We start from the raw sequence: 27,677 nt of genomic DNA, 5'->3' as shown, positions 1-27,677 counted from the left end.
ATTTCACACTCAGCAAGTCAGACTTCACACATTAGTCCAAACAGGAAGGCCTAAGAAGCATTTGAAATCACAGGTGAAAAATACAGTGATAGACCCAAAAGTCACACGGTAACCTGAATTTCACTTTGAATACTTACGAACCAGGAATTTTAAATTACACAATATACAAAAGCAACAGCCAACCAACCACTACCGAGGGTATGAGTTCAGGGCAATTCCCATGCAGGGGACCTGGGTTCTAACTGAAAAGTCACACAAGTGTCACCCACAAATGGCCTGTCACCCAGCACAGGTAACGGTCCCCATTTGAGTCACTCGGAAATCTGAGCAGCAGGGCCAGAAAGCACTGGGGATGTTGAAGATGGGAATGAGGGAAGCTAGGAAAAACACATTCAAACTCTTCCCACCAGGACTCACAGAGGCTGCCGCTCCGCGTGGCAGAAGTGAGCGCAGCTGGGGAACCCCTTTCCCCTAAGGTTGCTGCGTTTCCCAGAGGTTGTCTGAAATCTCAACTCAAAACCCCACGCTGATGCTGGGCAGGACGCACGTTCCTGAGGTTACAGGGTGGGAAAGGGGAGAAAAGGACAAAGGAAGCTCGGAAAGCAATCTGCAAAAGACTTTATTACAAAATACAGCACGGGGCTCACAGACGCTTGGCCAATATTCTCTAACACGTACACTGAAGCACTGCAAAATCCCTGGCGGTGCCCGCAATCTAACGTCTATAGTAACCTCAACCCCCTTAGAGTTATAGAAAAACTCTGCAACAGGCAGTGGAATGGAGAGACGGCAAGTCGCCACGGACGCCTGGGCTCTCGGCTGCTCAACAATGACATCGTTTTCTCCAGGGGTTGAAATCCATGTCCATGGCTGACAACCCAACAAGGCTGGGACCCAAATTCGTATAGAGATGAGGCAGAGTGGAGAGAACAACTCTGGCCGGGCCAGAGTCTCCAGCCACTACTTCTTATTCCGGGGCTTTAGCTCTTCGGCTGCATTACGCAGGAAAATGTAATTTTTTTTCTGGGGATTATAAAATTCATGTCCCTAAAGAGAACAAAAAACACCAATGATCTTACTATTCAACAGAAAGCGTTTGTAGGTGCTTTTTCTGGGTGAAGTCCTGTGCTACAATACTGGAAGCATAATCTCTCAGAGAAATAAAACAACAAAGATAAAGTTAAATGTGAAGCAAAACTTCAGTCCTCAGAGAAAGGCCTAAGGACGTGTTGGTACCAGTGTGTCATCCATGTCCTGCTGAGAGAGTCTTCACAGGTTCGTGTTTTCGACACTGAGCCCCCTTTTAACACCCCAGGACTTTAACACCAAGATAACTGCCTTGGGCCCCTTGCTCAGCATTAGCTCTGACCTGAGAATGTTTCACGGAAAGGAGGACATCTGACCTGCGAGTATCATGGGGATGAAGGACATCCCGCCCCACACAGAAGGAGCGACAGACACAGAGCGCAGCAGAGGCATGCATGGTGGCGAGTGATCCAGAGGCGTGTGCGGAGGTGTGCACGTCTGCCCAGGCCCACACTGGAGGGGATGCAGGGCTACATAGCATCGAAAGACCCCTGAAATCAGGATGAGGCCATACTACAGGGCTGTGAACGGCAGAGGGAGGCCTTTGAATGTTATTCCCCAGGAAGAAGGAGGCCGTAGGCAGGTCAGTGATGTGATCACATTTCAGTTTTAGGAAGAGAGGCGAGTGGGGTGGGCCAGGCAGATGATCTGGAAGAGAGACAGCAGGCAGGAGCCACAGGTGGGCCAAAGACCTGGAAGACGGAGGTGGGGCATGGTGCCGGGTGCACTCTGCCACCTGTACTGTGATGACACGTTTTTATTCTCTTCCCAACAGGCACGCCAAGAAAGCTCTAGAAGTTTTGCTCAACAGTGACCACTAATTCTCATAATATACAAAGTGTAGTTTTTCTGAACAGTTACTCAAGCAGCAAGCTAATAACATCAATCATATGTGATCATGACTTTGCACTAGAGATAACTGTCCTTGAACTAAGAGCAATGAAAAACCCCTGAAGCAAATTTCTCTTTTAAACTAAAGAGATTCTAATTTATGTAACCTCCACAATAAGCTGACATTAATTGCTTAAATGAATTAGATTATTTCAATTTTTAAACAGCACTCAAAGCAATTACCTTTCTCACTGCTTTCAATTTATTACTACGTTTTTTAATGCTTATAATGTATAGAGTCCCGCGTGTCATTTAAGTTAAAATACAGAATTTTGATGCAGCTGCTGGGACAAGGACGCAAAGAGAAGATTCAGTAAAGAGCCCAATGTGGGAGTTGAGGCCTCGGGCTCCACGCATGCCACAGCCTGTCCAACCTCAGCCAGGCAGAACCAAAAAAGTACACTCGTCACAAAACTGAGTGCATGGCTTACACAGGTGAATGGATAAACAAATGGCACACCCTACCTGGGAATACTATGCAGCACTGAAAAGTAACAGACGAGTGATTCACTCAACAGCACGGGTGAATTTCAAAATCCTTATGCTGAGGGAAAGGAGCTGGGGCAAGGGGAAAATGTAGTGTAGGGCTCCACTTACAGAAAATTCTAGAATATTCAGACTAGTCCATAATGCCAGAAAACAGATCCATGGTTTTGTGTGTGCGTATGGGAAGATTACAGGAACACACACAAAAACCTTTTGGGGAGATAACTGTGGTGATAGTTTCATGGGTATTTACAGATGTTGAAACTGATCAAACTGTACACTTTAAACAATGACTGCATTTCAACTGTACCTCAATAAAGTTGCTTTAAAAAAAATGCAGCTGCATGGCTCACACAGCAAACCCTCAAACGGGGAAACACAGAAGCAGCAGCAGGCCTGGAGGGTCAGAGGGATGGAAGGCAATCAGCTGGACTTCTGTGTCTATGTTCAGGGCCTCAGGTAAGGTGCAGCCATACTCCTGAGACTGGGAAATACTAAAGGTGGAGTGGCCAGGGCCGGAACCAAGGGACGTCTCCAGTCACTGGCTTGTGTGGCAGCAGGTGTCTTGGGAATGCAAAGCACTGGTCAGAGCCCTGTGGTGGCCCCCCAGGCTGAGACGGCGAGAGGTCAGCAAGGCAAGAGGGGCCAAGAGACAGGAGCTGGCAGGAGGATGGAAACCACAGCCCGAAGCAGAATAAACCAGGACATGGCCAAGCAGTAGCGAGGAAAGCTGTGTGGAAGAGGAAGGGACAGGTGAGTGCCCGGCACAGACAGAAAGGAAGCTTCTGGACTGGATAAGGAGGACATGGCCACGGGGACTCTGAGTACAGCTCTAAGCGGCCAGAAAGTACCTGGCAGTGGACTGAGGAGGAGACCGAGCACAGGGAACCAAGAGGGTAGGCGCTGACACCACTCTCTCTTGATAGCCTTAATATACAGGGAAACGGCTCCTCGAGGCTTCCGTGCTTAGACAGGGGGAGGAGCTGGTGAACGGGGACACAAGACAGTGGGAGAAGGCCCAGAAAAGAGCCGTGAGGGTGGAAGGAGGTGGGGTCAGCACAGGTGGACAGGAGGTGAGCGGGAAAGACACTGCAGGCCACTAGAAGCCCCTCCTATGTGAAGCAGGTGACCTCCCCATCGGAAGCCAGGGCAGGGTAGGTAGGGAAAAGTCTAGAAGGCTGCTGTGGAGCAAAGGGCAGAGTAGGGTGGGAGGAGAATGATGAAAACCACAAATACAATGATGACAACCTCTCCAGAAGAGCTGAGCAGTGGAGAAACACGCAGGCTGGCTGAAAGCCAACACACTTCCCACGGGGCTGGGCATTGAGTACCCGAGTCTACACATTTCACCATCACTCCCAAAGCCCTCAAAATTGCAGCCCCGCTCCTGCCAGCTCCTAACTCCCCCTGCGCAAACTACCCAGCTAACCAACCAACCAACACCACCCAGGCGAAAGCTCCATGACCCGCCCTGCCACCCCCTTCATGAAGTGCAGCCCCCGGCTTGCCTGTGCTTCTGTGCCCAGGAACAAAGCAGCCCATAATGGCTCACACTGGCTGAGTGCTTCCTGTGTGCTGGGTTCTGGCCAAAGGCTGTACTGAATTCCCACAACCATTTGAGGAAGTCCTGCAATTTCCCCTTACAGGGAGGGGACGGTGACCTGCCCAAGGACACATGTGAGTCCTGAGAAGAGTCACAACTCAGGCCTAGGCCTTCTGAACCCAGAACCTGGCTCTACTACCTTGGAGCGCCCGGGAGTTCTCACCTTTGACCAGTCGTAGCTGGAAGCGTACGCAAATATGTTTCCATTGTGATTGAAACAGCAGGCTGAAATGGGCTGATCTAACTGTTCTGAAGTTTTTAGTTTTGTTCTGGCATCTTTGTCCCAGAAGCTGAATCTACCATCAGATCCCACAGTGGCAAGGGTGCCATGAACTGGATGGAACGCGATTCCATTTACCTGCAAGGTAAATGCACAATGAGAAGCCAGGCAGAGGGGCGTGGAGAAGGTTCCACCCACGCACACTTCCTGCTTGAGTTAGGAAACAAAGCGCACAGGTACATTTCCTTCGAGCTGCTGCCCGCTGATCGCAAAAGAAACTATCGACTTCCTCCATCAAATGCCAGCCCAGAACCCAATCTTGCCTCCTGTAAGGCCTGCACACCAGAGAAAGTGAGCATGTGGACAGCAAGAAACAAGGAGCAGACCTCAGGAAAACGTTTCTTTTGAGCAAAAGATTTCTCAGTGTGAGCTCTGTGTGTGAGCTGTCTACCAGCACTCCTAAGGGAGGGAGAAGACTCCGGCAAAACATCCTAAGCTTGCGTTCAGAAACAAATACACAACGCTGCTAGTTGGGGGCACATTAACACAGAAAACAAGGCCGGGCGCGGTGGCTCACGCCTGTAATTCCAGCACTTAGGGAGGCCGAGGCGGGCGAATCACAAGGTCAGGAGTTCGACACCAGCCTGGCCAATATGGTGAAACCCCGTCTCTACTAAAAGTACAAAAATTAGCTGGGCGCCTGTAGTCCCAGCTACTTGGGAGGCTGAGGCAGGAGAATCGCTTGAACCCAGGAGGTGGAGGTTGCAGTGAGTTGATATCATGCCACTGCACTCCAGCCTGGGCGACAGAGTGAGACTCTGTCTCAAAAACAGCAACAACAACAACAACAACAACAACAAAAACCCACAGAAACCTGAAGCCTACAGCATAAGCCACTTATCTCCAGATATGAACACACACAAGCTCTTCAATGATGAGTCTTTTCTGATCCCACAACTCCTCAGCCACCTCCAAGTCTGGTTTCCAGATGTATCACCACGGTTAAAGCGTCTAAAAACGTACCGCATAGATGTCTTGAGGAGCTGAAGTGTTGGTTCCATTAGATCGATGACATTTAAAGGTGAAGTTATCTTTGGCACTGAAAAACAAAGGTTCATGTAAGTCTTCCTTTGTTAAAAAAAAAAAGTCAGGTGAAATCTGCAAGCTGACAGAGTCACACTTACGGGTTTGGGGGGTTGATATAGTGAATAGCAACTCTCCCCTCGATACTTCCCAGGGCAAAACCAGTAGGCTTGTTCTGTTTGTCTTTAAAAATAGCCACACACCGATGCTACAGTTAAAACAAAACAGAGACATAATCACAGGGTAATATAAGATTTCATGACTAACAAGAAGGTAAGTCATTTTTACCCCATGTTTAGGTTTGAGAAGAACCAGAAGAACATCACTCAAATATGATACAGCAGTAAGCATTGCTTTCTAACTCCTTAATAACTCCGTCTAAGCTGTGAGCTTAGGACCAAATTGCACACCCCGTGCCCCTCCCTGCCTCCGCTGCTCGCTCTCCCTCTGCCACCCTACAAGGCCGCGTTCACACCAGCAGAGCCCCATGGGCTGCGAGGCGGAATGCCCGTGGGGAATGGAGATGTCCCTGGCTAGGCAGACACCCCTCAGGAGGTCACCTGATGCTTCTGCACCTCTGCCTCCCCAGCTGGAGGAGGGATGCAGGCTCTGCTGCACCAGACTCACAGGGAAACAGGGTGAAGGGGACAGTGGGTGCAGTGGCCATGCTACACACAAGCAACACGCTGCTGCACTTCGCCCAGTGTTGAGTTTGAGGGCCCAAGGGCGGGTCTCCACTCTACAGAAGAACCCAGAGGTTCCACTACCCAGCCTTCTGGGCAGAGAAGCCGACCACCCTGAGGAGAAGCTAACTTCAGAGATACCACTTCTTCCTTCCAGTCGTGGCAACCTGCCCAAAGCCCGGAGGGCCACCCGCCCTGCCCGAGCTGGCCATCTGAGCTTCTGTGTGAGTTCAAGGGAAGCCCGGCAGGACCCAGGCAGGGGCTAGGCAAGACGAAGGGAGAAGCAGCCTCTGGCATTGTGACAGCTGCTGGGGATGCAGGTTTCCTAAGTACGAAGGAAAATGGCCTGCTCTTTCATTGCTGTACTGTTTGCTCCCCCACCTTTTTAAAAATTGCCAAACCATTACTTTTGTGAGTACAAAGAAAAAAAGTAAAGCAAAGTGACAAACATCTGCAAGTTCTTAGACGACAGAAAAGGCCATGGCTGGTCCTCAGCACAGCGTCTACTGTACATTTCCTTCGAGCTGCTGCCCGCTCCTGGCACACACCAGGAACTGCGCAACGCCAGGGGTGCCACTTGCACCAGGAGCCACACGCACTGGCCCTGTGCAAAGGCCGACGACAACCAGTCCTCGACAACGGAGAGGCCAGGACGCTACCACCAGGTGGCAGGAAGTGAAGCCAGATGGGACCCGGTTTTTTGGGGATTCACCCAAAAAGAAATGGGGAGGCAGGGAAGGGCTTAAGCCGCAGTACGGCAAGGCCAGTGGTGCCACTTACAAGAGCCGCTGCCTCACCTCGGGAGGATGCCTTGAACGAGAGCCAAGGTCTATGTGCTTATTTTATTGTGGTAAAAACAGTTAACACGAGAGCCACCACTTAATACATTTCTAAGTCTACGTTACTGTTGACTACAGGTACCATGTTGTACGGCGTATCTCCAGAGCATTCTCATCTTGCTTAATGAAATTTCATCCCATTGATTAAGCAGCTCCCCATTTCCCTCTCCCCCAATCCCCTGATGACCACCATTCCACCCTTTACTTCCGTGAGTCTATGTTGGATGTCACATTTCAGTGGAATCATGCAGTTTCTTTCTGTGTCTGGCTATTTCACTTTGCATAATCTCCTTCATGGTCACCCACACTGTCACGAGTGGCAGGATTTCCTCCTTCAGGCTGTACAGCATCCTACTGCAGGTATACACCTCATTTTCTTTATCTGTTCACTTGGCTATTGAGAACAGCGCCGCAAGGAACGCTAGGAGTACAGGTCTATTCAGGTCTATTCAAAATACCCATTTTGATTCTTTTGAATCAAGACCCGTAACTGGAACTGCTAGATCATATGGGGATTCTGTTTTTCATGTTTTGAGGCCTCCAGTTTTCTGTAACGGTTGTGGCATTTTGCATCCCCCCAATAGTGCGCAAGGGTTCCAGGTTCCCCACACCCTCCCCAGCACTTGCTATCTTTGGGCTTTCTGGTAACAGTGGTCCTGTCAGGTAGGAGACGGTATCTCATTGTGGTTTTCGTTTGCCTTTCCCTGATGGTTAGTATGTTAAGCACATTTCCATACACCTGCTGGATATTTGTAGGTCTTCTTTGGAGACATGTCTATCCAAGTCTTTGGTCCATTTTTCATGTCGCCAGTTTTCTTGCTATTGAGTTGCAGGGGTTCCTTATGCATTCTGGAAATCAATCCCTTGTCAGAAATAGTCTCCAAATATTTTCTCCCATTCCACAGGCTGCCTTTTCACTCTCTTCATGGTTCCCTCTGCTGTGCAGGAGCTGTTAGTTTAACACAGTTCCACTTGGCCATTTTTGCTTTTGTTGCCTGTGCTTTTTGGTGTCATAGCCAATAAATCACTGCCAAGACCAATGTCATAGAGTTCTGATCTAAGTGCTTTCCCATATTTGAATTAGATGTGGCAGGAGGGAGGGAGAAAAATGAACAGATTCCCAAATAATTTCAGGGTGGAGGGGAGGAGACTGAGGATTAGTGAGACAGGAGGGGGAGAGTTCAATCAGGGGTGACCTCAAGATTTCTGGCTCTACCAAAGGAGATGGAGGTCCCATTGAATGGGCCGTGAAGCACATCAGGAGCAACAGGCTGGTGGTGGCCGAGAGGGGCAGGTTCAGATCCAATGTTCACTCTGCAAATATTTACAGAGCATCTTTTACACTTGAGGCCCTGCTCCAAGTGCTAGGAGGTGGCAACAAATACAAACAAAAATCTCTGCTCTCATGGAGTTTACATTCTAGTAGGCAAAAGAAGTGAAATATTTAGTATGTATATGATATCCATACATACGTATAAAATAGATGGTACTGCTGGCAGTGGCAAGGGAGAATCCTGAGGCAAGGGTAACATTTGAATAAAGAGCCACAGAATGTAGTCGTGGGTTTGGCGTGGGATACTGCAGGCTCAGACGCCTGGGAGACACACCAAGGAGCTGTCCGACTGGGTGTCCCTGTCAGGAGCACAGAAATGAGGTCTGAGTTTCCAGTCCACAGGGCGTGGCCGAGCGACAGTGGATGGGAGATCAGTTGTGCTTGGGTGGAGGAGGCAGTAGCTTAGGGAGACATCTGTGGAACCTCCACATTCAGCCAAGAGCCAGCAAAGACGGAGTAGCAGCCACAGAGGTAGCGGGTAAGAGGCTGGCAAGACAGCAGCTGGGGAAATGTGTCTCGTAAGAACAGTGAGTGGTGCTCTGTTCCAGTAAGAGGATGGCTGTCCAGTGTCCCCTGGAATTACCAATGAGGATGCCACCAGTGGTCATGCCAAAAACCGTTCTGACGGAGCAACAGGGGCAAAGGTCTCACGAGTGAGAAATGAGTGGGAGGTAAGGGAACAAAGGACATTTCAGGCAAGATGCCCAACTGTGGAAGGAAAAGGGACACAGGCAGTACTGGAGGAGGATGTGGGGGTCAAGGGAGGTGTGTTTTCTAGGATCAACTAGATTTGAGCAAGTGTCAGTGCTAATGGAGAAGTACTACGTGGCAGGAGAGATGGGGGAATGGGAAAGAGGTGATACTCTGCATACGGTTCCCGAGAAGTCTGGAGGGCATGGGGTCCCACCACAAAACTGGCCTTAGCAGGACGGTTTCCACCTCATGGGGGAAAAGGCAGGGGAGGAGGTAAGCACAGACAAATTTCTAGATCCGGCAGGAGAAAGAGGAGGAAGTTCCCATTAGCTTCTTTTTTCTCTGAGCAAGAGCTGATCTGATTGGCTGAGACAAAGACTAAAGGATGGAGAAGCTGACAAGAATCCAGGCCCAGCAGCCCTGTGGCAAGTGGAGGCCTGAGCGAAGGAGAAAAAGCTAGCAACTGTCTAGGTGTGATGCAAGCTGAGTTGAAGTCGGAAGCTAGGAATTTACAATGGAACCAACTCATCCAGATGTGTAATTTTATTCTCAAGGAAACCAAAATATTTCGCCCCAAAATAGACTTCTCTGACATATTTCAAGATGGCTATTCAGAAGGACTGGAAATAATAGCTGAAAAGCTATCTTTTGTGGGGAGATTTGCATCTGCAGAGAAAAATGGGCATTGGTGCAGCCAGGCTTTCTCGGAGGCCCTTCCCTTGTACTGATTCAGGGAAGATTAACTGCCGTCTGATGCCGTTATCTCAGTCCTCTCCGAGGGTGCTGCCTGAGGGGCTTCCTCCACATTAACAAGACCACCTTTGCCCCACAGAACTTCTCTTCTCTTCTTCCCATAACCTGTCTTGTCACGAGAACCCGATTTACCATGAGAACCTGTTTTGGGCCATGCCCTGAGCCCCCTTCTTGCTGTGACTTCGAGATGGTATGAAAGCATCAACCACACTGCCTTTAAGATCTTTGTAAGATGCTGTGCACATCAATAAATTTGTATGCCATTTCTCCTATTAATCTGTCTTTTGCCAGCTGGTTTTCAGTAAACTCCTTCAGAAAGCAAAGGAGAAGTTTTCCCTCGGTCCCTACAATTCAGTTGCACTCAGCCATCCGGGGCATGTTTGGAGAAGACGTAAGTTCAGTTCATCCAGGGATACCTTAGTATTACTTAGTATTCACTCACTAAGTATTTGTGTTTATATCCTTCAATTCACCCTCCTTTGAACATACTTATAGGTTTTTCAAAATACAACCTGTATTCCAGATGTGAGCACAATCTTGCATACAGCAGGTGCTAAATACATGCTTCTTGATTTGACTAATGACGCACCTGATGTTTCAGCGGAGATTCTATCCTCCTGAATTCAGAAGGTTGATTCTCTAGTTGATAGACAATCAGACCTCTCTCTGCAGTTGCCACCACAGCCATGGGGTATATCTAGGGAATAGAGGAAAACAGAGACGCGATTCAGGTGAAGCAGTATGCTGTTTCTATACTAATGTGTTTGATTAAGTTTTGGTCACAAAATTAAGTCTGGATTTTAATAATCCTGTGATTATGTTTCACTAAAACCTAGAGAAACAGTATTTGAAAGTAGAACATTCATATATTTTAAAAAGTCTTGTGCTTTAAAATTAACTATAAAATATATGGATATTTAGAAAATATACTCAGGAACTAAGAATAAATAAAAATCCCCTACACCATCCCTTCAGTTGCTCTCAATAATTGGCTAACGGTATAGTATATTTTATTTCAGTCTTTGTCCTCAGCATGATACTTGGATATTTCTGTACAATTCATATCCTTTACTCAAAACATGTTTCATAAGGTCCATGTCACATATTTTTTCAAGTACTAGCAGCGGCTGTCTAACGTCCCCTCAAATGAACCTACCAAAGGGTTTATTTATCTGTGTCTTGGTGGCCCCTTAGACCACTTCCAATGTTCCACTATATAACATAAAACAAAGACCAGCCAGGCGTGGTGGCTCACGCCTGTAATCACAGCACTTTGGGAGGCCAAGGCAGGTGGATCATGAGGTCAAGAGATTGAGACCATCCTGGCCAACATGTGAAACCCTGTCTCTACTAAAAATACAAAAATTAGCCGGGCCTGGTGGCACACACCTGCAGTCCCAGTTACATGGGAGGCTGAGGCAGGAGAATCGCTTGAACCCAGAAGGCAACAGGCTGCAGTGAGCTGAGATCGTGCCACTGCACTCCAGCCTGGCAACAGAGCGAGACTCCGTCTCAAAAAACAAACAGACAAACAAACAAAAAACACACAAAAACAAAGACCATTTCTATCTTTGATTATTTTCTTATAATAAATTCCTAAAAGTGGAATTATGGGACTGTTGGTACAAAACTTTTAAGACGTGACTAAACAGATGGAGAAAATTCCATCTCTTTATTTCTTTTCTTTTTCTTTTTTTTTTTTTTTGAGACGGAATCTCACTCTGGCACCAAGGCTGAAGTGCAATGGTGTGATCTCAGCTCACTTCAACCTCTACCTGCTGGGTTCAAGCAATTCTCATGCCTCAGCCTTCCAAATAGCTGGGATTACACACATGTGCCACCATGCCCGGCTAATTTTTGTATTTTTAGAGGGGTTTGTATTTTTGTGGTTTTTTTTGGTAATTTTTGTATTTTAGATGGGGTTTCACCATGTTGGCCAGGGTGGCCTCAAACTCCTGACCTCAAGCAATCCACCCACCTTGGCCTCCCAAAGTGCTGGGATTATAGGCATGAGCTACGGTGCCTGGCCGAGAAAGTTCAATTCTATCCCACTCAGAGACAGTCCCCAAAGACCTGGTACCACCTCACAAAGTTACTGCAAGTTTTCCTACTGCCATGGAAACGACAAGATAGATGTCACACTAGAGAAGGCACGTAGCTAGCTGCATATGTTCAAACAAGTGGCAGGAAAATCTGACATCCAGTATTAAGTACTTCTAAAAGAAACGCAGTACAAAAATCTCCCAATTGAAGACGACTGAGGCAATCTGAACTCTATGCTTTATATCTATTACTAAAGTCGGCAGGATTTTTACATTACCCGCTAACTGCAAGATACCACAAGGTGAGAAATACTTATTTTGTTTTTTTAAAAGTAAATACATGTTAAGTTAAAATCTCTTACCACATCAGCACAGTAACACCTTTCAGGGAGTTGCAAAACCATCATAGGATTTGAGGATCGAGTATCCCAAAACTAAAAGCAAAAAAGAGAAGCCAGTATGTGACCATTCAGAGTAGAAGTCAAAATGGTGCAAGAATAAACGACAATCCTGACGGGGCCAAACAATGCCTCAATTGCACATTATACCTTTAAAGTCTTATCCCAGCTCCCAGTCATCACACAGCTGTAGTTTGGAGCTTTGATCCAATGGATGGTTTTAACAGGAGCATCATGCTTTCAACAAGACAAAAACAAAACAGGCCAAGGTAAATGTAAGAATGTGCTGAATGGCTTTAGTTGTGGCAATTCAAAGGGAAGAAACTAATTTAAATACTGAGGTCACAGCAAATAAAAATCAAAAGATATTTAGCATTTTACCAATCTTTCCTCACTGACGTAGTTTGCACATCCCCACTAAATCCCATGTTGAGATGTAATCCCCAGTGTTGAAGGTGGGGCCTGGTGGGAGATGTCTGGGTCATGGGGGCGGATCCCTCCTGTCTTAGTGCAGTCCTCACGATAGTGAGTTCTCACAACATCTGGCTGTTGTAAGGTGTAGCACCTCCTCTCGCCCACAGCTGTCTCTCCTACTTTTGCCATGTGATATGCCTGCTCCTGCTTCACCTTCCGCCATGAATAAAAGCTCCCTTGGGACTCCCCAGAAGCCGAGCAGATGCCGGCGCCATGCTCATACAACCTGCAGAACATGAGCAAACTAAATCTCTTCTCTCTATAAATTATCCAGTCTCAGGAATTTCTTTACAGCAATGCAGGAAGGGACTAATATACTCCTGATCAAAACAGTCAATTTAACACAAGAACATACATCTACCTTCCATTCCAGCAAACTTTAATTTTTTTACTCATAAGACATATGTGCGAGTGAAAGTAAGCTCCTCCTTAGGGAGATATTCAGAAATAACAAGTTGGGGATTCCACCAGTTTTACTCACTAAGGTGACATGAATTAAGAGATCAAGGAGATGTTTCTAGTACGCAGCACTGTGACCCGAGTACGCAGCGCCTTCCTGAAAATGTTTCAGCATTGTGCTCTTCCTGAAGCCCCCTTAGCAGGCTGGACCCTCTGGTTCTAGGTTCTTATCTTCATTACTTCTGCCCTTGGCATTCTTCACACAGTACCTGCCAGTGGCCCCTGAGTAATGGTAAAAGTTCCACATGTGTGGGGAAACGCCCCTCTTACTCGCTGCTCTATTACTGGCCCCTAGACAGAGAACACTTGCTGAACGAGTAAGCGACCAAATGCAGTTGGCAGAAGACCAGCCATGCATGAGGTCAAAACGTCCAACCTGTGAATGTCACGGATCACCTATGACCTATCTTTCATAGATTTTAATGTCGCTAACTCCTTATGACTCCATCCATACATATATGAAGACCCATGACAAGACAATCTGTGAACACTAGTTAAGAATGAGAATGGTTATAAAATTGTTACTTCGGTGCTCAAGATGTTTCTGCTATATTGTCTAATTGATTTGACAGAGTCTAACTGCACCTTTTATTATAATTATAATATTTCACTTAAAGAGCCATGAGAGTCCTGGGTACCAGCTGTGCCCAGCCTTTCTGCAGAGGCTTCTGTTACCTGTGCGATCTGTATCGCTTGGTTACTGCTGAGGTCCCACATTTTGGCAGTTTTATCACACGATGCTGTAAACACTTTGCTACCATCCTAAAATAAAATGAAGAAAATTTTGCATTTTAAGGAAAATTAAATCTCTATATACATTTAGATACTAAGTTGAATATATTGAGGCAAACTTTGGCAATCTTTATTTTTTCAATTGTTTGGGGACCAGTGTACTGCAAACTACAGTGTCATACAAAAAACTCATTTTAATCTATTTCATTATTGACTTACTTTTCTAAGCGAGAACATACAAACAGGATTTTAAAAATCAGAAATCACAAACTAGTGAAAACAAACTCTCTTGTCCCTGATCCCAGGTCTCCTGTCAGCAGCAACCATGGGCCACTTTAAAAATTTTTTCTTATTTTGATAAATCTTAAGCCTTCAGAAAAGTTGCAAAAATACAAAAAATACCCATAAGCACTTCACACAGATTCACCAATTGTAAACATTTTGTTACATTTGTCTTTCTCTCTCTCTATAACACACACAACTCTATAATCACTATTACTTTTGTTCAGTCCCTGTCTAATAACACTTCGAAGTACATGCAATAAAGCTATGCCAATTTACAACAGTCACTGGTCCTATATAACCTGTCAAATAGATTTAAAAATTAGTGGTCACTGTCTGATGGTTTCACAATATCCACACAAAGAACTCAAAGTAGGTTTTCTCTGTCACTGCAGCTTGAAAGCAGCCAGACATATTATGTCAATCAACGAGTGTGGCTGCATTCTAATAAAACTTTATTTACAAAAATAGTCAGTGGGTCAGGTTTGACTCATGGGCCATAGTTTGCTGAACCTTGGTCTAGTCTATTTATTTCATTTTTGGTTTCAGAGCTCAAAAATTGACCACCATTCTCCTCTAGCAAAAACTTGTTCCACTGAAGTGACTTCATTTGAAAGAAGAGATAAAACTTGCTCCTCATGCTTTTAATGAGGTTGTAATTCTACAAATCCTTGAAAACACGGCAAAGGAAAGGTATGAGTGTATGGAGAGGGCTGCCCTGAATCCAAGTGAACACTGACCTCTCAATCTCATAACACCAGCCCCACCACATGTCATCAGCATTGTGGAGCAGAGCATGCCAATCTCAGTGGACACGTGCAGACATAAAGGAGAATCCAGCAAAGCACTGGGGAGGGAAAGAGTATGTATATATGCTCCACCAGCTGTTCTAAGTCTACCTGCTTCAGCCACAGAGTTTGAACCATGTCCTTAAAGTACCGAAGATTCAACTTTACCAAGTTTGGCTTGGGAGGAAGGATAGCTTGAGGCCAGGAGTCTGAGACCAGTTTGGGCAACATAAGGAGACCCCATCTCTACAAAAAATAGAAAAATAAGCCGGGTATGGTGGTGCACACCTGTAGTCCCAGCTATTTCAGAGACTGAGGCAGGAGGATCACTTGATCCCAGGAGATCAAGGCTGCAGTGATCCATGATGACACCACCGCATTCCAGCCTGGCAACAACCCTGTCTTTCTAAACAAGAGAACAAATTTAGAAAGATTAAACAACTTGGCAAAGTCAAAAGCCTGGAAGAGACAGAGCTTAAATTTGAACCCAGGCCTCAACTGGATGAGACAATGCTTAAAAAGCTATAGGCATGTAGTTTACTTTTCAAGAATCAGCTCTACTGGCAAGGCGTGGTGGCTCATGTCTGTAATCCCAGAACTTGGGGAAGGCTGAGGCAGGTGGATCACTTTGAGCTCAGCAGTTCGAGACCAGCCTCGGCAACATGGCAAAACCCCGTCTCTACTAAAAATACAAAGATTAGCTGGGTGTGGAGGTGGGCACCTGTAATCCCAGCTACTTGGGAGGCTGAGGCAGGATAATCACTTGAACCCAGGAGGTGAAAGCTGCAGTGAGCTGAGATCGCACCATTGCATTCCTGGGTGACAGAGCAACAGTAAAAAAAAAGGAAAAAAAAAAAAAAGCTCTATTCTTGTTTTCTATAAAGCATTCACAGAAGCCTTTCCAAACTTTACAGTTGCCTTCTGTATTCTTTTTCCCACCTGGCACCAGTTCATCTTACCTCCCTCAGAACGTACAACTCTCATTCCCATGTCTGATCCTCCCACTAGATGGTATGAAACTTAGATTCAGTTTTATGAATTCCAATAGCCATTAGATAACATTTGAGCAAAAGGATTCCTGCATCAGTTAGTTCTATTTCTTGCCATACTTTATGAGAAACTTTCTAATTCTGACCCGTTGCCCAATCAGTAAAGACAGGCAAAATACATTAGAAAAGTTTCAAATCTACTCATGCTGCTACTTTTCCATGCGTAAACTAAAAATAAGTTGCATATGAAATGAATGCTTCACTTTTCAAAATTTTCATGTATCTATTAATGTAGTGTCATATCTTTGATCAGTTATGTCAGGAAGACATTTTACAGATGATAAAAATGCCTTAGAGAAGCCTATCCTTGCTAATGAATGAAATGGGAGCAACTGTGGCCCCTAAACTATGTCAAAATGTTTATACACAGAATTATTTCTTATATACGAGATAAATAAGATCACATTAAAGCAGCAGTCTTCAACCTTTGTGGCACCAGGGACCGGTTTCATGGAAGACAATTTTTCCAGACTGGGGTGGGGTGAGGGTGTGGTTTCAGGATAAAACTGTTCCAACTCAGATCATCAGGCATTAGATTCTCATAAGGAAGACACAACCTAGATCCCTCACATGCGCAGTTCACAACAGGGCTCGAGCTCCTATGACAATCTAATGCCGCCGCTGATCTGACAGGTGGCGGAGCTCAGGGAGTTAAGGCTCACTGGCCCACCATTCACCTCCTGCTGCGCAGCTTAGTTCCTAACAGGCCATGGACCTGTTCTGGTCCACAGCCTGGGGGTTGGGGACCCCTGCATTAACGTATGGCCATAAAATTAAGATGGCCCACACGTTCCCTTTAAATAAGGCATCCTGATGGACTAAAGACCACCCTATTAGCCAGTCACGGGAGCACTATCATGTATTTGGTATTTAACTTTGGGGGTGCTGTGACTCAGCATGGCAAGAGCCTGATTCCTGCCAAACCCATTGTAGTTGAACTTATACTGAATATTCCAGACTGACGTAACAACCATAAGGTGTTAATTCTGGTTGAAGGATACAACAATTAATCAACAGATGCTCACGCTTGCACATACGCTCAATTTCAAGAACTATTTCCGATTAAATCTGCAGCCCTCCCCTAATCTGACTTTACTATCAGCCTGGGTAAACACACCTTTGCCAAACCCCAAACACAAGAGACTAAAATGCAACCCAGTCAGAACCCAGACATATTTTAACCACAAACACCCCAACAGCTACCCGATTGATGTAATTTTCTAAAAAATCTTAAGACCCCCATACCAAATAAATCCTCCATTATGTATAATATATTAACTAAACTTCTGCCCTAATACCAATATAATACCTTGAGCATAGCCCTCTGAAAGTGCTGCCCCAATATACCATAACCCTAAGTCAACCATGCTCTAATTATGAATAACCTTCTTAGCCAAACCTCTGCCAATTCACCTTTAAAGACCCTGAACTTCCAGAACTGTAAACAACTATTTCTTTCTTTCTTTCTCATACTTTAATTTTCCACTTAAGTATTCTATGCAGTTAATGTAGCTTAACCACTCAAAGCCAGACACTGAAAATGTCTAGATGGGTCCACACAACCCCATAAACAGATAGGTTTGGTCCTGGCCTTTTTATTAGTTATTTGTAAGATTACACATGCAAGCATCCCTACCCCATTGAAAACGCCCTCTAGATCACCCGGATCAAAAGGAGCAGGTATCAAGCACGCACACACAAATGCAGCTCAGAACACTTGGCTCAACCATACCCCCACAGGAAACAGTAGTGTTAAATCTAGTAATAAACAGAAGTTTAACTAGGCTATACTAATATTTAGGGTTGGTTAATTTCGTGCCAGCCACTGTGGCCATAGAGTTAACCCAAGCTAATAGAACTTGGCGTAAAGAGTGTTTAAGGTCTGCCCTCAATAAAGCTAAACTCCATCTAAGTTGTAAAACACTCCAGTTGAAATAAAATATACTACAAAAGTAGCTTTAATACCCTGAACACACAGCAGCTAAGACAAGAACTGGGATTAGACACCCCACTATGCTTAGCTCTAAACCCTAATAGTTACATTAACAAAACCATTCGCCAGAGTAGTACAAGCAACAGCTTAAAACTCAAAGGATTTGGCAGTGCTTTATATCCCTCCAGAGGAGCCTGTTCTATAATCGATAAACCCCGATACACCTCACCGTCGCTTGCCCCCGGCCTATATGCCGCCATCTGCAGCACACCCTAAAAAAGGTTATAGAGTAAGCACAAGTACACACATAAAAACGTTGGGTCAAGGTGTAGCCCATAAGGTGGCAAGAAACAGGCAACATTTTCTATGTCCAGAAAATCTCACGACAGCCTTTATGAAATCTAAGGGCTTAAAGAGGATTGAGCAGTAAACCAAGAGCAGTGTTTGATCGAATAAGGCCATGAAGCACGCACACAAAACCCATTATCCTCCTCAAATACTACTCTAGAAATCACTATTACTGTTAATTTTCTACACAGGTATAGAGGAGATAAGTTGTAACATGGTAAGCATACTGGAAAGTGCGCTTGGACAAGCCAAAGTGTAGCTTAACCCAAAGCATCCGGCTTACACCCAGAAGATTTCATCATGACCTGACCACTCTGAGCCAACTCTAGCCCCAAACCTCGCGAAAAATATTATCAAACTCTCTTAATCAAACCATTTACCTTAAACAAAAGTATAGGTGAAATTTCTATCCTGGTGCAATAGACAGTACCGTAAGGGAAAGAAGAAAGAACTATATCAAGGAATAAAAAGCAAAGACAAGCCCTTATACCTTCTGCATAATGCATTAACTAGAAATAACTTTACATAGAGAACAATGGCCAAGTCCCCTGAAACCAGATGAGCTACCCAAGAATACCTGAAAGAGCACACTCACCTATGTGGCCAAATAGCGGGAAGATTCATGAGTAGCAGTGACAAGCCTGCTGAGCCTGGTGATAGCTGGCTGTCTCAGTTCAACTTTAAACTTACCCATGGAATTACTTAATCTCCCTGCAAGTTTGTCAGTCTAGAGAGAGACAGCTCTTTAGACTCTTCCTACAGAGAGTAAAAAACATTACCACCACAGTTGGCCCAAAAGCAGCCACTAATTAAGAAAGAATTTAAGCTCAGTATCTAACTATCTTAAATTCTAACCAGTCTACTGAACTCTTAACATCACATCGGACTAAACTATTACTTAATAGAAGCAACAACGTTAATATAAGTAACGTGAAGGCATTCTCCATTGCATAAGCTTACATCAGACCGGAGTAACCCACTGACAGTTAACAGCCCAATACTAATAAATGATATAATAAACACCTATTATTTGCACTGTTAACCCAACACAGGCATGCTCTAAGGAAACATTACAAAAAGTAAAAGGAACTTGGCAAATCCTACCCTGCCTGTTTACCAAAAACATCACCTCTAGCATTACCATTACCAGTATCAGAGGCACGGTCTGCCCAGTGACATATGTTCAACGGCCGTGGTATCCTGACCATGCAAAGGTAGCATCATCACTTGTTCCCTAAATAGGGACTTGTATGAATGGCCACAGGAGAGTTCAGCTGTCTCTTACTTTCAACCAGTGAACTTGACCTATCCGTGAAGAGGCGGATATAAACAAGTAAGACGAGAAGACCTTACGGAGCTTTAACTCATCAATGCAAATAAAAACTCCAGCAAGCCTACAGGCCCTAGCCTCCTATCTCTGCATTAAAAATTTTGGTTGGGGTGACCTCGGAACATAATTCAATCTCCTAACAACCTAAACTAAGACCACACTAGTCTAAGTGAGTTATTACACACTGAGCCAATAATTTGATCAACAGAATAAGTTATCCTAGGGATAACAGTGCAATCCTATTCTAGAGTCCATATCGACAATAGGGTTTACGACCTCGATGTTGGATCGGGACATCCTAATGGTGTAGCCGCTATTAAGGGTTCGTTTGTTCAATGATTAAAGTCCTGTGTGATCTGAGTTCAGACTGGAGTAATCCAGGTCTGTTTCTACCTATTTAACATTCCTCCTAGTAAGAAAGGACAAGAGAAATAGGGCCCACTTCATAACGTGCCCTCACTCCACAGATGATGCTATCTCAATCTAATAAATCATCACACACTATACCCAAGAGTAGGGTTTGTTAAGATGGCAGAGCCTGGCAACTGCATAAAACACTTTATAATCAGAGGTTCAATTCCTCTTCTTAACAACATGCCTATAATTAACCTTCTCCTGCTCCTGACATCTCCACTCTTATTGCGATAGCGTTCCTTACACTCATCGAATGAAAAATCTTAGGCTATATCCACTACGTGAAGGACTCAACATTGTAGGACCCTACAGACTGCTTCAACCATTCGCTGATGCAATAAAACTTTTCACCAAAGAACCCTGGCGGCCCTTACCATCTACTATCAATACCCTTTATATTACTGCTCCAACCCTAGCCCTCTCCATCACTCTCCTCTTATGAAACCCCCTCCCTATACCAGATCCTCTAATTTTAATGTAGGCCTCCTATTTATACTAGCCACATCAAGCCTAGCCGTTTATTCTACGATCAGATGAGCATCTAATTCAAGATATGCACTAATCAGCGCACTATGAGCTGTGGCCCAGACGATTTCATATGAAGTCACCCTAGCTATTATCCTGCTATCAGTTCTACTGATAAGCAGCTCATTTAACTTATACATACTCATCACAAGAATTCCTCTGACTGCTCCTACCATCATGGCCCCCAGCCATAATATGATATATCTCCACACTAGCAGAAACTAACCGAGCCCCTTTTGATCTAACAAAAGTAGAGTCTAGCCTCAGGCTTCAACATCGAATATGCCGCAGGCTCATTTGCCATCTTCTTTATAGAATATATGAATATTATCATAATAAATGCTCTACTATTTTCCTAGGAGCACTACACACTGTATATCCACCAGAACTCTGTATCACAAATTTCATTATCAAGACCCTTCTAACCACTCTCTTCTTACGAATTTGAACGGCATACCCCCAATACCACTACGACCAACTTGTACATCTTTTATGAGAAACTCCTACCACTTACATTAGCATTTTGCAGATGATATATCTCAATGACTGTCCTAATTTCCAGCATCTCACCCCAAACATAGGAAATATATCTGACAAAACAATCACCATACGTTAATGCAACACGCTGAGTGCAAAGGTTGCCCCCTACAGGATTTCACTGAGATGACATTCCTGTAAAGGCAAAAGTATAGGGACAAAACAAAACAAAACAAAACAGATCAGTGGTTTCCAGGGGCTGGGAGTTGGGAAGAATTTGATGAGAATCTGGAGGCCGATGGATCTGTTCTATATTTTGAACACAACTCTATGCATTTCTTAACACTCACAGAGCTGTACACCAAAAAGGTTCAATTTTACAGCAGGCAAATCAGACTCAATAAACCTGACTAAACGAACAGGTACAAGGCCTCGAAAGGGTCCTCAAGGCTTAGCTTCTTCAGCACTGCAGTGTGTCTGCCTGTCACCAGGCCCCTTAACATTCGCACTACTTTTGGGTTCAGCCACCAGGAGCAATGGCAGGAGAAGAGGAGAGAGGCTGGGGTGTTCAACCCCTGGCTCCCCTCGCCAGGCCAAGGCCCATCTACAGCTGTTCATCCCTTGGCTCCCCTCTGCCAGGTGGAAGACCCTCTACAGCTGCAGTGCATGCTGTGCTCCAGGAGCCCCACCCACTGCAGCTCGCCACAGGTGTTTCACCTTCCCTGCTGGCTTCTTTGTAAATGCCACTTAATCATTCAACTCGCCTAAATCACACACACAAAAGTTAACACAAGAAAAGCTTTCAAAGAAAGTGGCTAACTAAAGCCAACATTAAGAACATTAACAAACGACTATATTTATGTTCAGAAACTTAGAATTCTTACAATATGAACACGTATGTGCTATTTGTGTTTGGATTATGAAATATTCTCAGTTATTCTGTACTTTAAGTAAAAGGGTACATGAGAAACGGAAAGGAACGTACATCACTCCAGCAGACATCCAGCACAGGCCCAGTGTGCATCTGCTGGGCTTTTGGAATGGTCTGTCCACTGTCTTGAACTTCCCAGCAGCGAACCTGTAGTAACAAAAAAATTCAACGCAAACAAAGCAATTTACAACATATTGCTTGCATTTAACACCTAAAAACTAATGGGGTACACCTTAACCATACATAGACTTCTCATAGCAACCTAATTATCTAACTTCAAGAACAAAGGAATTAAAATATCTGTGAAAACAACTGTTTTCTTATGCCTAAGCTATTAAAATAAACAAATTCTATTGCTTACACATAAAATTGCAGATAATTTTCTCACTGCATCTATGAGACATGTCTTCTAAAGTAGAATATCACTTACCCATTACCATTCTCTGAATGGTAAGACCAAAGTAGAAACTTACCTCTTTTCTGAATACTTTTTTATATAATCTCCCCTCCGTTAAAAAAAGTAATACATTTTAGAGATTTTGTAAATATGGCAAAAAAATAAAAATCACCCTAATCACACCACACACAACCACAGCTAATGGTTCTGTGTGCTCTTAGTCTTCTTCCCATGTACACGTATTTTCTGGAAGACACTAGATCACACAGCATCTTTGCTTTTGCAGCTACAGCTTTTCTCCTGCATCACCAGCCTGTTCAACTTTAAACATCCTTTTTTTGAAGCAGCAAATCATCTGAAATCTTTCTAGAAATTACATGTAGAACGCAAGCTTGCTCAACCTTGACTACCATCTTTCCTCCTGTTCTCCTAATCCCTGCTGCCCGTGCTGTAGGCTACAGTTTGAAAACTTTCCCAAAAACTTACAATGGTATTCCATCATACAAACACACCATAAAGTGCCATTACTATTGGATATTAACATTTTCAAAATTTTCACTAGCATCATGGTTTTTTGAGAGGCAGTACCAGGCACTGGCTAACTAGAAGCGTGGCCCTGAGCCTTACTGTGCGTCTGCAACCTCTGGCTTTGCCACTTACTCAGATACGCAACCCGAGGCCAGTTATTCTACTTCCCTAAGCTCAGCATCCTGATCCATAAAATAGAGACCAAGTTCACAGTGCTTTGGCTGTTACAAAGGTTAATTTAGACAACGCAAATGAAGCACATTATCAGGTTTCCTACTCAAGTCCCAGAAGGGTATCAATGAGATAAAGGGTATAAGCTTAAGGATTTTTGGTAACTATTGCCAATTATCCTGTGGAAAAGCTCTGCCAACTTACATACCTACCAGTCGTACATGTAGGGTTTCAGCTTGTCCTTGCTGGCACTATTATTCTTTTAAACTTTTAATTTTGTTAACTTAATAGAAAAAAAGAGTCTTAAATTTGCATTTTTCTGACTACAAGTATGGATGAATGGTTCAGGTTTATTCTTACTTTTGTGAAGCCCCTCTTTACGCCCTTTGCTTATTTTTCTACCAGAGTTTTCTTTCTTTTAGTAAATTGTAATTTTTTTGTCTTTCTTTTTGTACACGATAAGTATGTATTTAGGCAGATCTGTGCTATTATTTAATGTTGAAAAAGTTTAACATATGCCTGAGGAACACTGTCAGGATGCCAAGAAGGGGAATTTGTTGGTGTGTGCCACTGGGTATAAAGTTCACTCTGGATAAATATGACATTTTATTTAGGAATAAACTTTAAGAGATTGAACTACAGTAGAAAATTTCGAGCAATACATTTTTGTGCTTTCCTAATAAAAACCAGTGTAAGAACAAATAATGTCTGCCATTCAGAAGGGTTCACACCCCCAAATTGATTTCTTAAAAAAACGCCATAAATAAGTCTAACTGATTCATTTACTTGGGAAACAACGGAGCTAAAGCTAACCTTGCCCATACAAAGAGAGATGATTTCTAGAACACGTATTTAAGGAGCACTTACATCATTAGCCCATGATCCTGCAATAAGAAAGTTCCCCGGCAACGTTGGTGGGCTAAAAGACAGACAACCAATGCTATCATCAGGAGATGATGTTACTTCAATATCCTAGGGGAAAAAAGTCAATGTTAAAATGTACGCATACTCACAACTTAATTCAAAATGGTTTTCTTTCTCACTAATTACCTCACGGTGGCCTTCCCTTGTGCTCAAGAACTAACTGAATTAGACCTTTCCTTACTATGATCAAAAAGAGGAGTAAAAAATAAGCTGGAGAAAGCACCAGCACCACCAGGACTAGCAGCAGCAGCTGCTGATGAAATGCCCATGGCCTCGTTTTCTAAATGACCAGTTCACTCTGGCCCCACAGTGCTAGATCATAGTTTTCACCTGCCCTCCCTTCTCCCCAACCATGGGAATTCTGAGTCAACAGTCCTGGGCCAGGCCCTGGGAATCTGCACTGGAATCTGCACCTTCGGTGATTCTGGAGACCTGGCAGGCCAGGAAGAACAGGACACTAGTAGAGGGGACACATTTTCTGTGCTCCAGTGTTTGAGAAAGATGAGTTAGACAAAGTTTCAAAGCTTTTGGCCCAAAGGAGGCTCCCAAGTCATCTCAGGTTCTGTCCTTGATGGGAGAAACTCTGGCCAAACTCTTCCTACAAGCCCCAGGAAGCTTTTCGTGGTACCTTCATAGGGTTGTGATTATCTGTGGTTGCGCTGCCAAACATGCTGGTCCCACTGGTTCCAAAACCTGAGGTTGTTCCAAACAGGCTCATTTTGACCCTAAAAAATAATGAAAAATGTTAAGGGTGAGTTTTCTCTTAATATCACTGAGAGGCAATGGTAAGATAATTAACTGGTAGAAGAGAAATACTCAAAGTGGCTTGAGGCCAGGGTTCACTTTTCAGACAAGATTTATACATGCAATGAGCAGAGCGCTTTCAAAAAATAAACCTTCTATTTTAGAGTAGTTTTAGGTCTCCAGAAATAGTAAAGATAGAATTCCCATACACTCCATATCCAGTTTCCCCTATTACCTCATATTAGTACGGTTCATTTGTTACCATTAATAAACCAATATGGATACATTGCAGATTATTTTGTAGTCACCAGCTAGAAAATACATTCACTCATTTTTTACATAGAGACACTGAGCTGCGCATCAGGAATACAACAGTAAACAAGATGGCAGGTCCTCGTGCTTTCAGGTTTCCACCTAGTGGGCATTCACTTTCTTACTAATTTTTGAATTCTGGTTTACGTCAGTATCTGCATGAAACTACCTAGAACAACCAGTCCCGGCAGCAAATCAGCAATTTCTTGGTAAAAGTTTTAAAAAGGTCTGGCATCGTGTTTTGGACATTTACCCAGCAAGAACCTCTCCCACCCTGGGTTTTTTCCTGGGTATCATAATCTAACAGGCCCACCAGGGTTTGGCCAGGGCCTCTGCCACTCAGGAGTTGGGACTCTGATCTCACCAGTCTTCATCTTCCTGCCCTGCAAACGTAGAGAACATTAACACCTTCTCCAGGGCTGGTCTGGGGATCAAATCAGATTATGTAGAAAATGCAGTGTCTAGTTCATAGTGGGTACAATAAACGACTTTTCCTTTCTTTCTTCCAACTCCCTGAGGAGTTACATACACTGAAGCCACATTTCAATCCTGCTACCCGTTACACTGAGACGTCCTCCATACAAGTCACTTCTCCAAAGGGAGACAAATGGCTGAGTGACATCCTTGCTAACAAGACAACACAGACTGGAGAAACTGCAAGGAATTTGGGGAAGGCATTTGAGTTTCCTCAGCTTCATGAAAAATAAGTGCAGAACAAAAGGTGAGAGCAACAGCTACAAGCACATGTATGTTTTAGTGAACGTGAGGGGATGTGGTGCTTGCCGACCACATTTCTGCATTCAAACGTAGAGGTACTTGAAACACCAGTTAACTGTATGAACGGACAAAGGGAAAACAAGGCTTCTGCAATCAGTCCAGGTGCTGGCTACATGGCTTTGGACAGGTCGCTTAACCTTGATTTTCTCATCTGTAAAACAGAGACACTGATACCTACTTCAGAGTTATGAGAACTAACTGAAGCCACACACACAGTGCCTAAAACGCAATAGGTTCTTAATAAATGTTACTTTCACTCTATTCCTCTACCTCAACCTTCAAGCTGGGAGAGAACATCTCTGCCATTAGGGATGAACTTAGGGAAAAGAACATGGTAGGTGAGAGTCGTTCGTGTTGGTCAGTGTGGACCACACCTTATGCTGAGCACTGGGAAACTTCCAAAGTTCAGAAGGCACAGGCGTCTGTGGGACCCACCTAATCATTTCTTCCCGCTCTCTACTGCCTTGCTGCACCCCAGCCCTCCTAGCTCTGCTGGCTTCCTTTCTCTCCTGAACACAGCAAGTTCATCCCTGCCTTGGAGCAAACCTAGTCCTGTTTCTTCAGCCTGGGATGGTTTGTTTCCCCTTCCCCACAGCTACCTTCGTTTTAATCTTCACATCCCAGTGCAAAAGTTGCCTCCTCCGAACTTTTTGGGGTCATGAAAATGTCCCAAATTTGAAGTTGTGATGTTTATGCAACTGCATAAAATTTCCAAACTCACAATGTACACTTTAAATGGCTGAAAGGTATGTAAGTTATACTTCAAAAAAGCTGTCACACGTATTCTTTAATTACCTCCTCAGAGGCTTCTCTGCTAACTTTAACATATCTAAACTTCCATCACATCCCCTTGCTTTCTTCACAGCACCAGTCATAACCTGGAATTTCTTGTTTATACTCAATCTCTTCCCCACCAGAATGCAGGCTCCAAGGGGGCAGCCACTTGCCTGGATTCTTCCCTTAATGCATGCTCGGTCCCACAGTAAGTGCCTGGCCCAGGGCGGCTGGTGTTTAATAATACTTGCGGGGAGACGTACTGCCTGTGTAGTTGCACCTATATACGTATACAATAAACAGTTGGAGGGGTAAGACAGAAACAGACTTAGTTTCAGAGTGGTAACTGCTACAAAAGAAATGAAGCAGGTTGACGTGGAAGAGGCTAAAAGGGGATGCCCTTCGGCAAATCGGCCAGGGAAAGCTTCTCCGAGGAGCTGACTTGTATCCGACGAGAGGCCAGACGTGTAAGGGGGAGGGGCGGAGGCGACAGACACTGCATTAACGCAATGTGACCCTTCCCAGGGCCTCAGCTCCCCTACAAGAAAAACGATGGATTAGACCCTAGGTGACCCCTAAGGCCACTTTCAGCTCTGACTTCGCTTCCAGGATCCAGCAACGAAGCTTAGTCAACAGTCCCGCTCGCGCCCCAGCATCCCGCAGAAGCGCGCTCCCCGGAGGCAACTCGGCCTCTGCGGGCGCCATGGTGGCGGGTCACAACGGGATGCGCGCGGCACGGGGCCTACCTGGGGATCTCGCCGCGGCGGAAAGCGGCGGCCGGGAGCAGGAGGGTCTGAGGAGTTTGCGAACCTGCTCCGGCGCGGAGGACGAGGGCGAGGAGCGTGGACAGAAATCCCAGGAGCCCGAAACCTCCTTAAGCCGGCGGTAGAAACTGCCCTGACTACCGCGGAAACAACGCGCGTGCGCCCTGGAGCCACTTCCTGCGTCGCCCGGAAATCGTCGATGAAAAAGGCTCCTTTCCGCAAGGCTACAGCACATGCGCAAAAACGCTTTGCACCAGCAGTTTGCGAATTGGTCCAAGGTTGGTGTAGCCGCTGCAAGTTGCTAAGCGACTGCTTTTATAAATCCGCAACTGGTCGGGCGCGGTGGCTCACGCCTGTAATCCCAGCACTTTGAGAGGCCGAGGCGGACTGATCACCTGGGGTCAGGAGTTCGAGACCAGCCTGGCCAATATCGT

General features: G+C 44.9%; 2 protein-coding genes across 3 annotated transcripts; one reads left to right on the top strand and one right to left on the bottom strand.

Moving 5' to 3' along the window:
* Positions 1-600: 600 nt before the first annotated feature.
* RAE1 (ribonucleic acid export 1) lies at positions 601-27,677 on the bottom strand. 2 transcript variants are annotated; one of them, XM_011978153.1, is made up of 12 exons: positions 27,226-27,677; positions 24,501-24,597; positions 23,816-23,920; positions 21,907-21,999; positions 13,719-13,805; positions 12,261-12,347; positions 12,075-12,146; positions 10,260-10,367; positions 5,471-5,577; positions 5,310-5,385; positions 4,230-4,424; positions 601-1,047 (listed from the first exon to the last, which is right to left on the bottom strand). In XM_011978153.1, the coding sequence occupies exons 2-12, from the start codon at positions 24,588-24,590 to the stop codon at positions 961-963; spliced, it is 1,107 nt and encodes a 368-aa protein (XP_011833543.1). In that variant the 5' UTR covers positions 24,591-24,597; positions 27,226-27,677; the 3' UTR covers positions 601-960. The 2 variants fall into 2 exon arrangements, with proteins under 2 accessions (XP_011833543.1, XP_011833542.1); XM_011978152.1 differs by lacking the exon at positions 27,226-27,677 and adding an exon at positions 27,078-27,191.
* MTRNR2L3 (MT-RNR2-like 3) lies at positions 18,653-20,028 on the top strand. Its single transcript, XM_011978151.1, has one exon. The coding sequence runs from the start codon at positions 19,430-19,432 to the stop codon at positions 19,502-19,504; it is 75 nt and encodes a 24-aa protein (XP_011833541.1). The 5' UTR covers positions 18,653-19,429; the 3' UTR covers positions 19,505-20,028.

This window comes from Mandrillus leucophaeus, unplaced genomic scaffold (genome assembly GCF_000951045.1).
Source record: "Mandrillus leucophaeus isolate KB7577 unplaced genomic scaffold, Mleu.le_1.0 Scaffold19, whole genome shotgun sequence".
In the NCBI taxonomy this organism is placed as follows: Eukaryota; Metazoa; Chordata; class Mammalia; order Primates; family Cercopithecidae; genus Mandrillus; species Mandrillus leucophaeus.
Note: the sequence above shows the minus strand (reverse complement) of the source record. Positions and strands in the feature narration are given on the sequence as shown.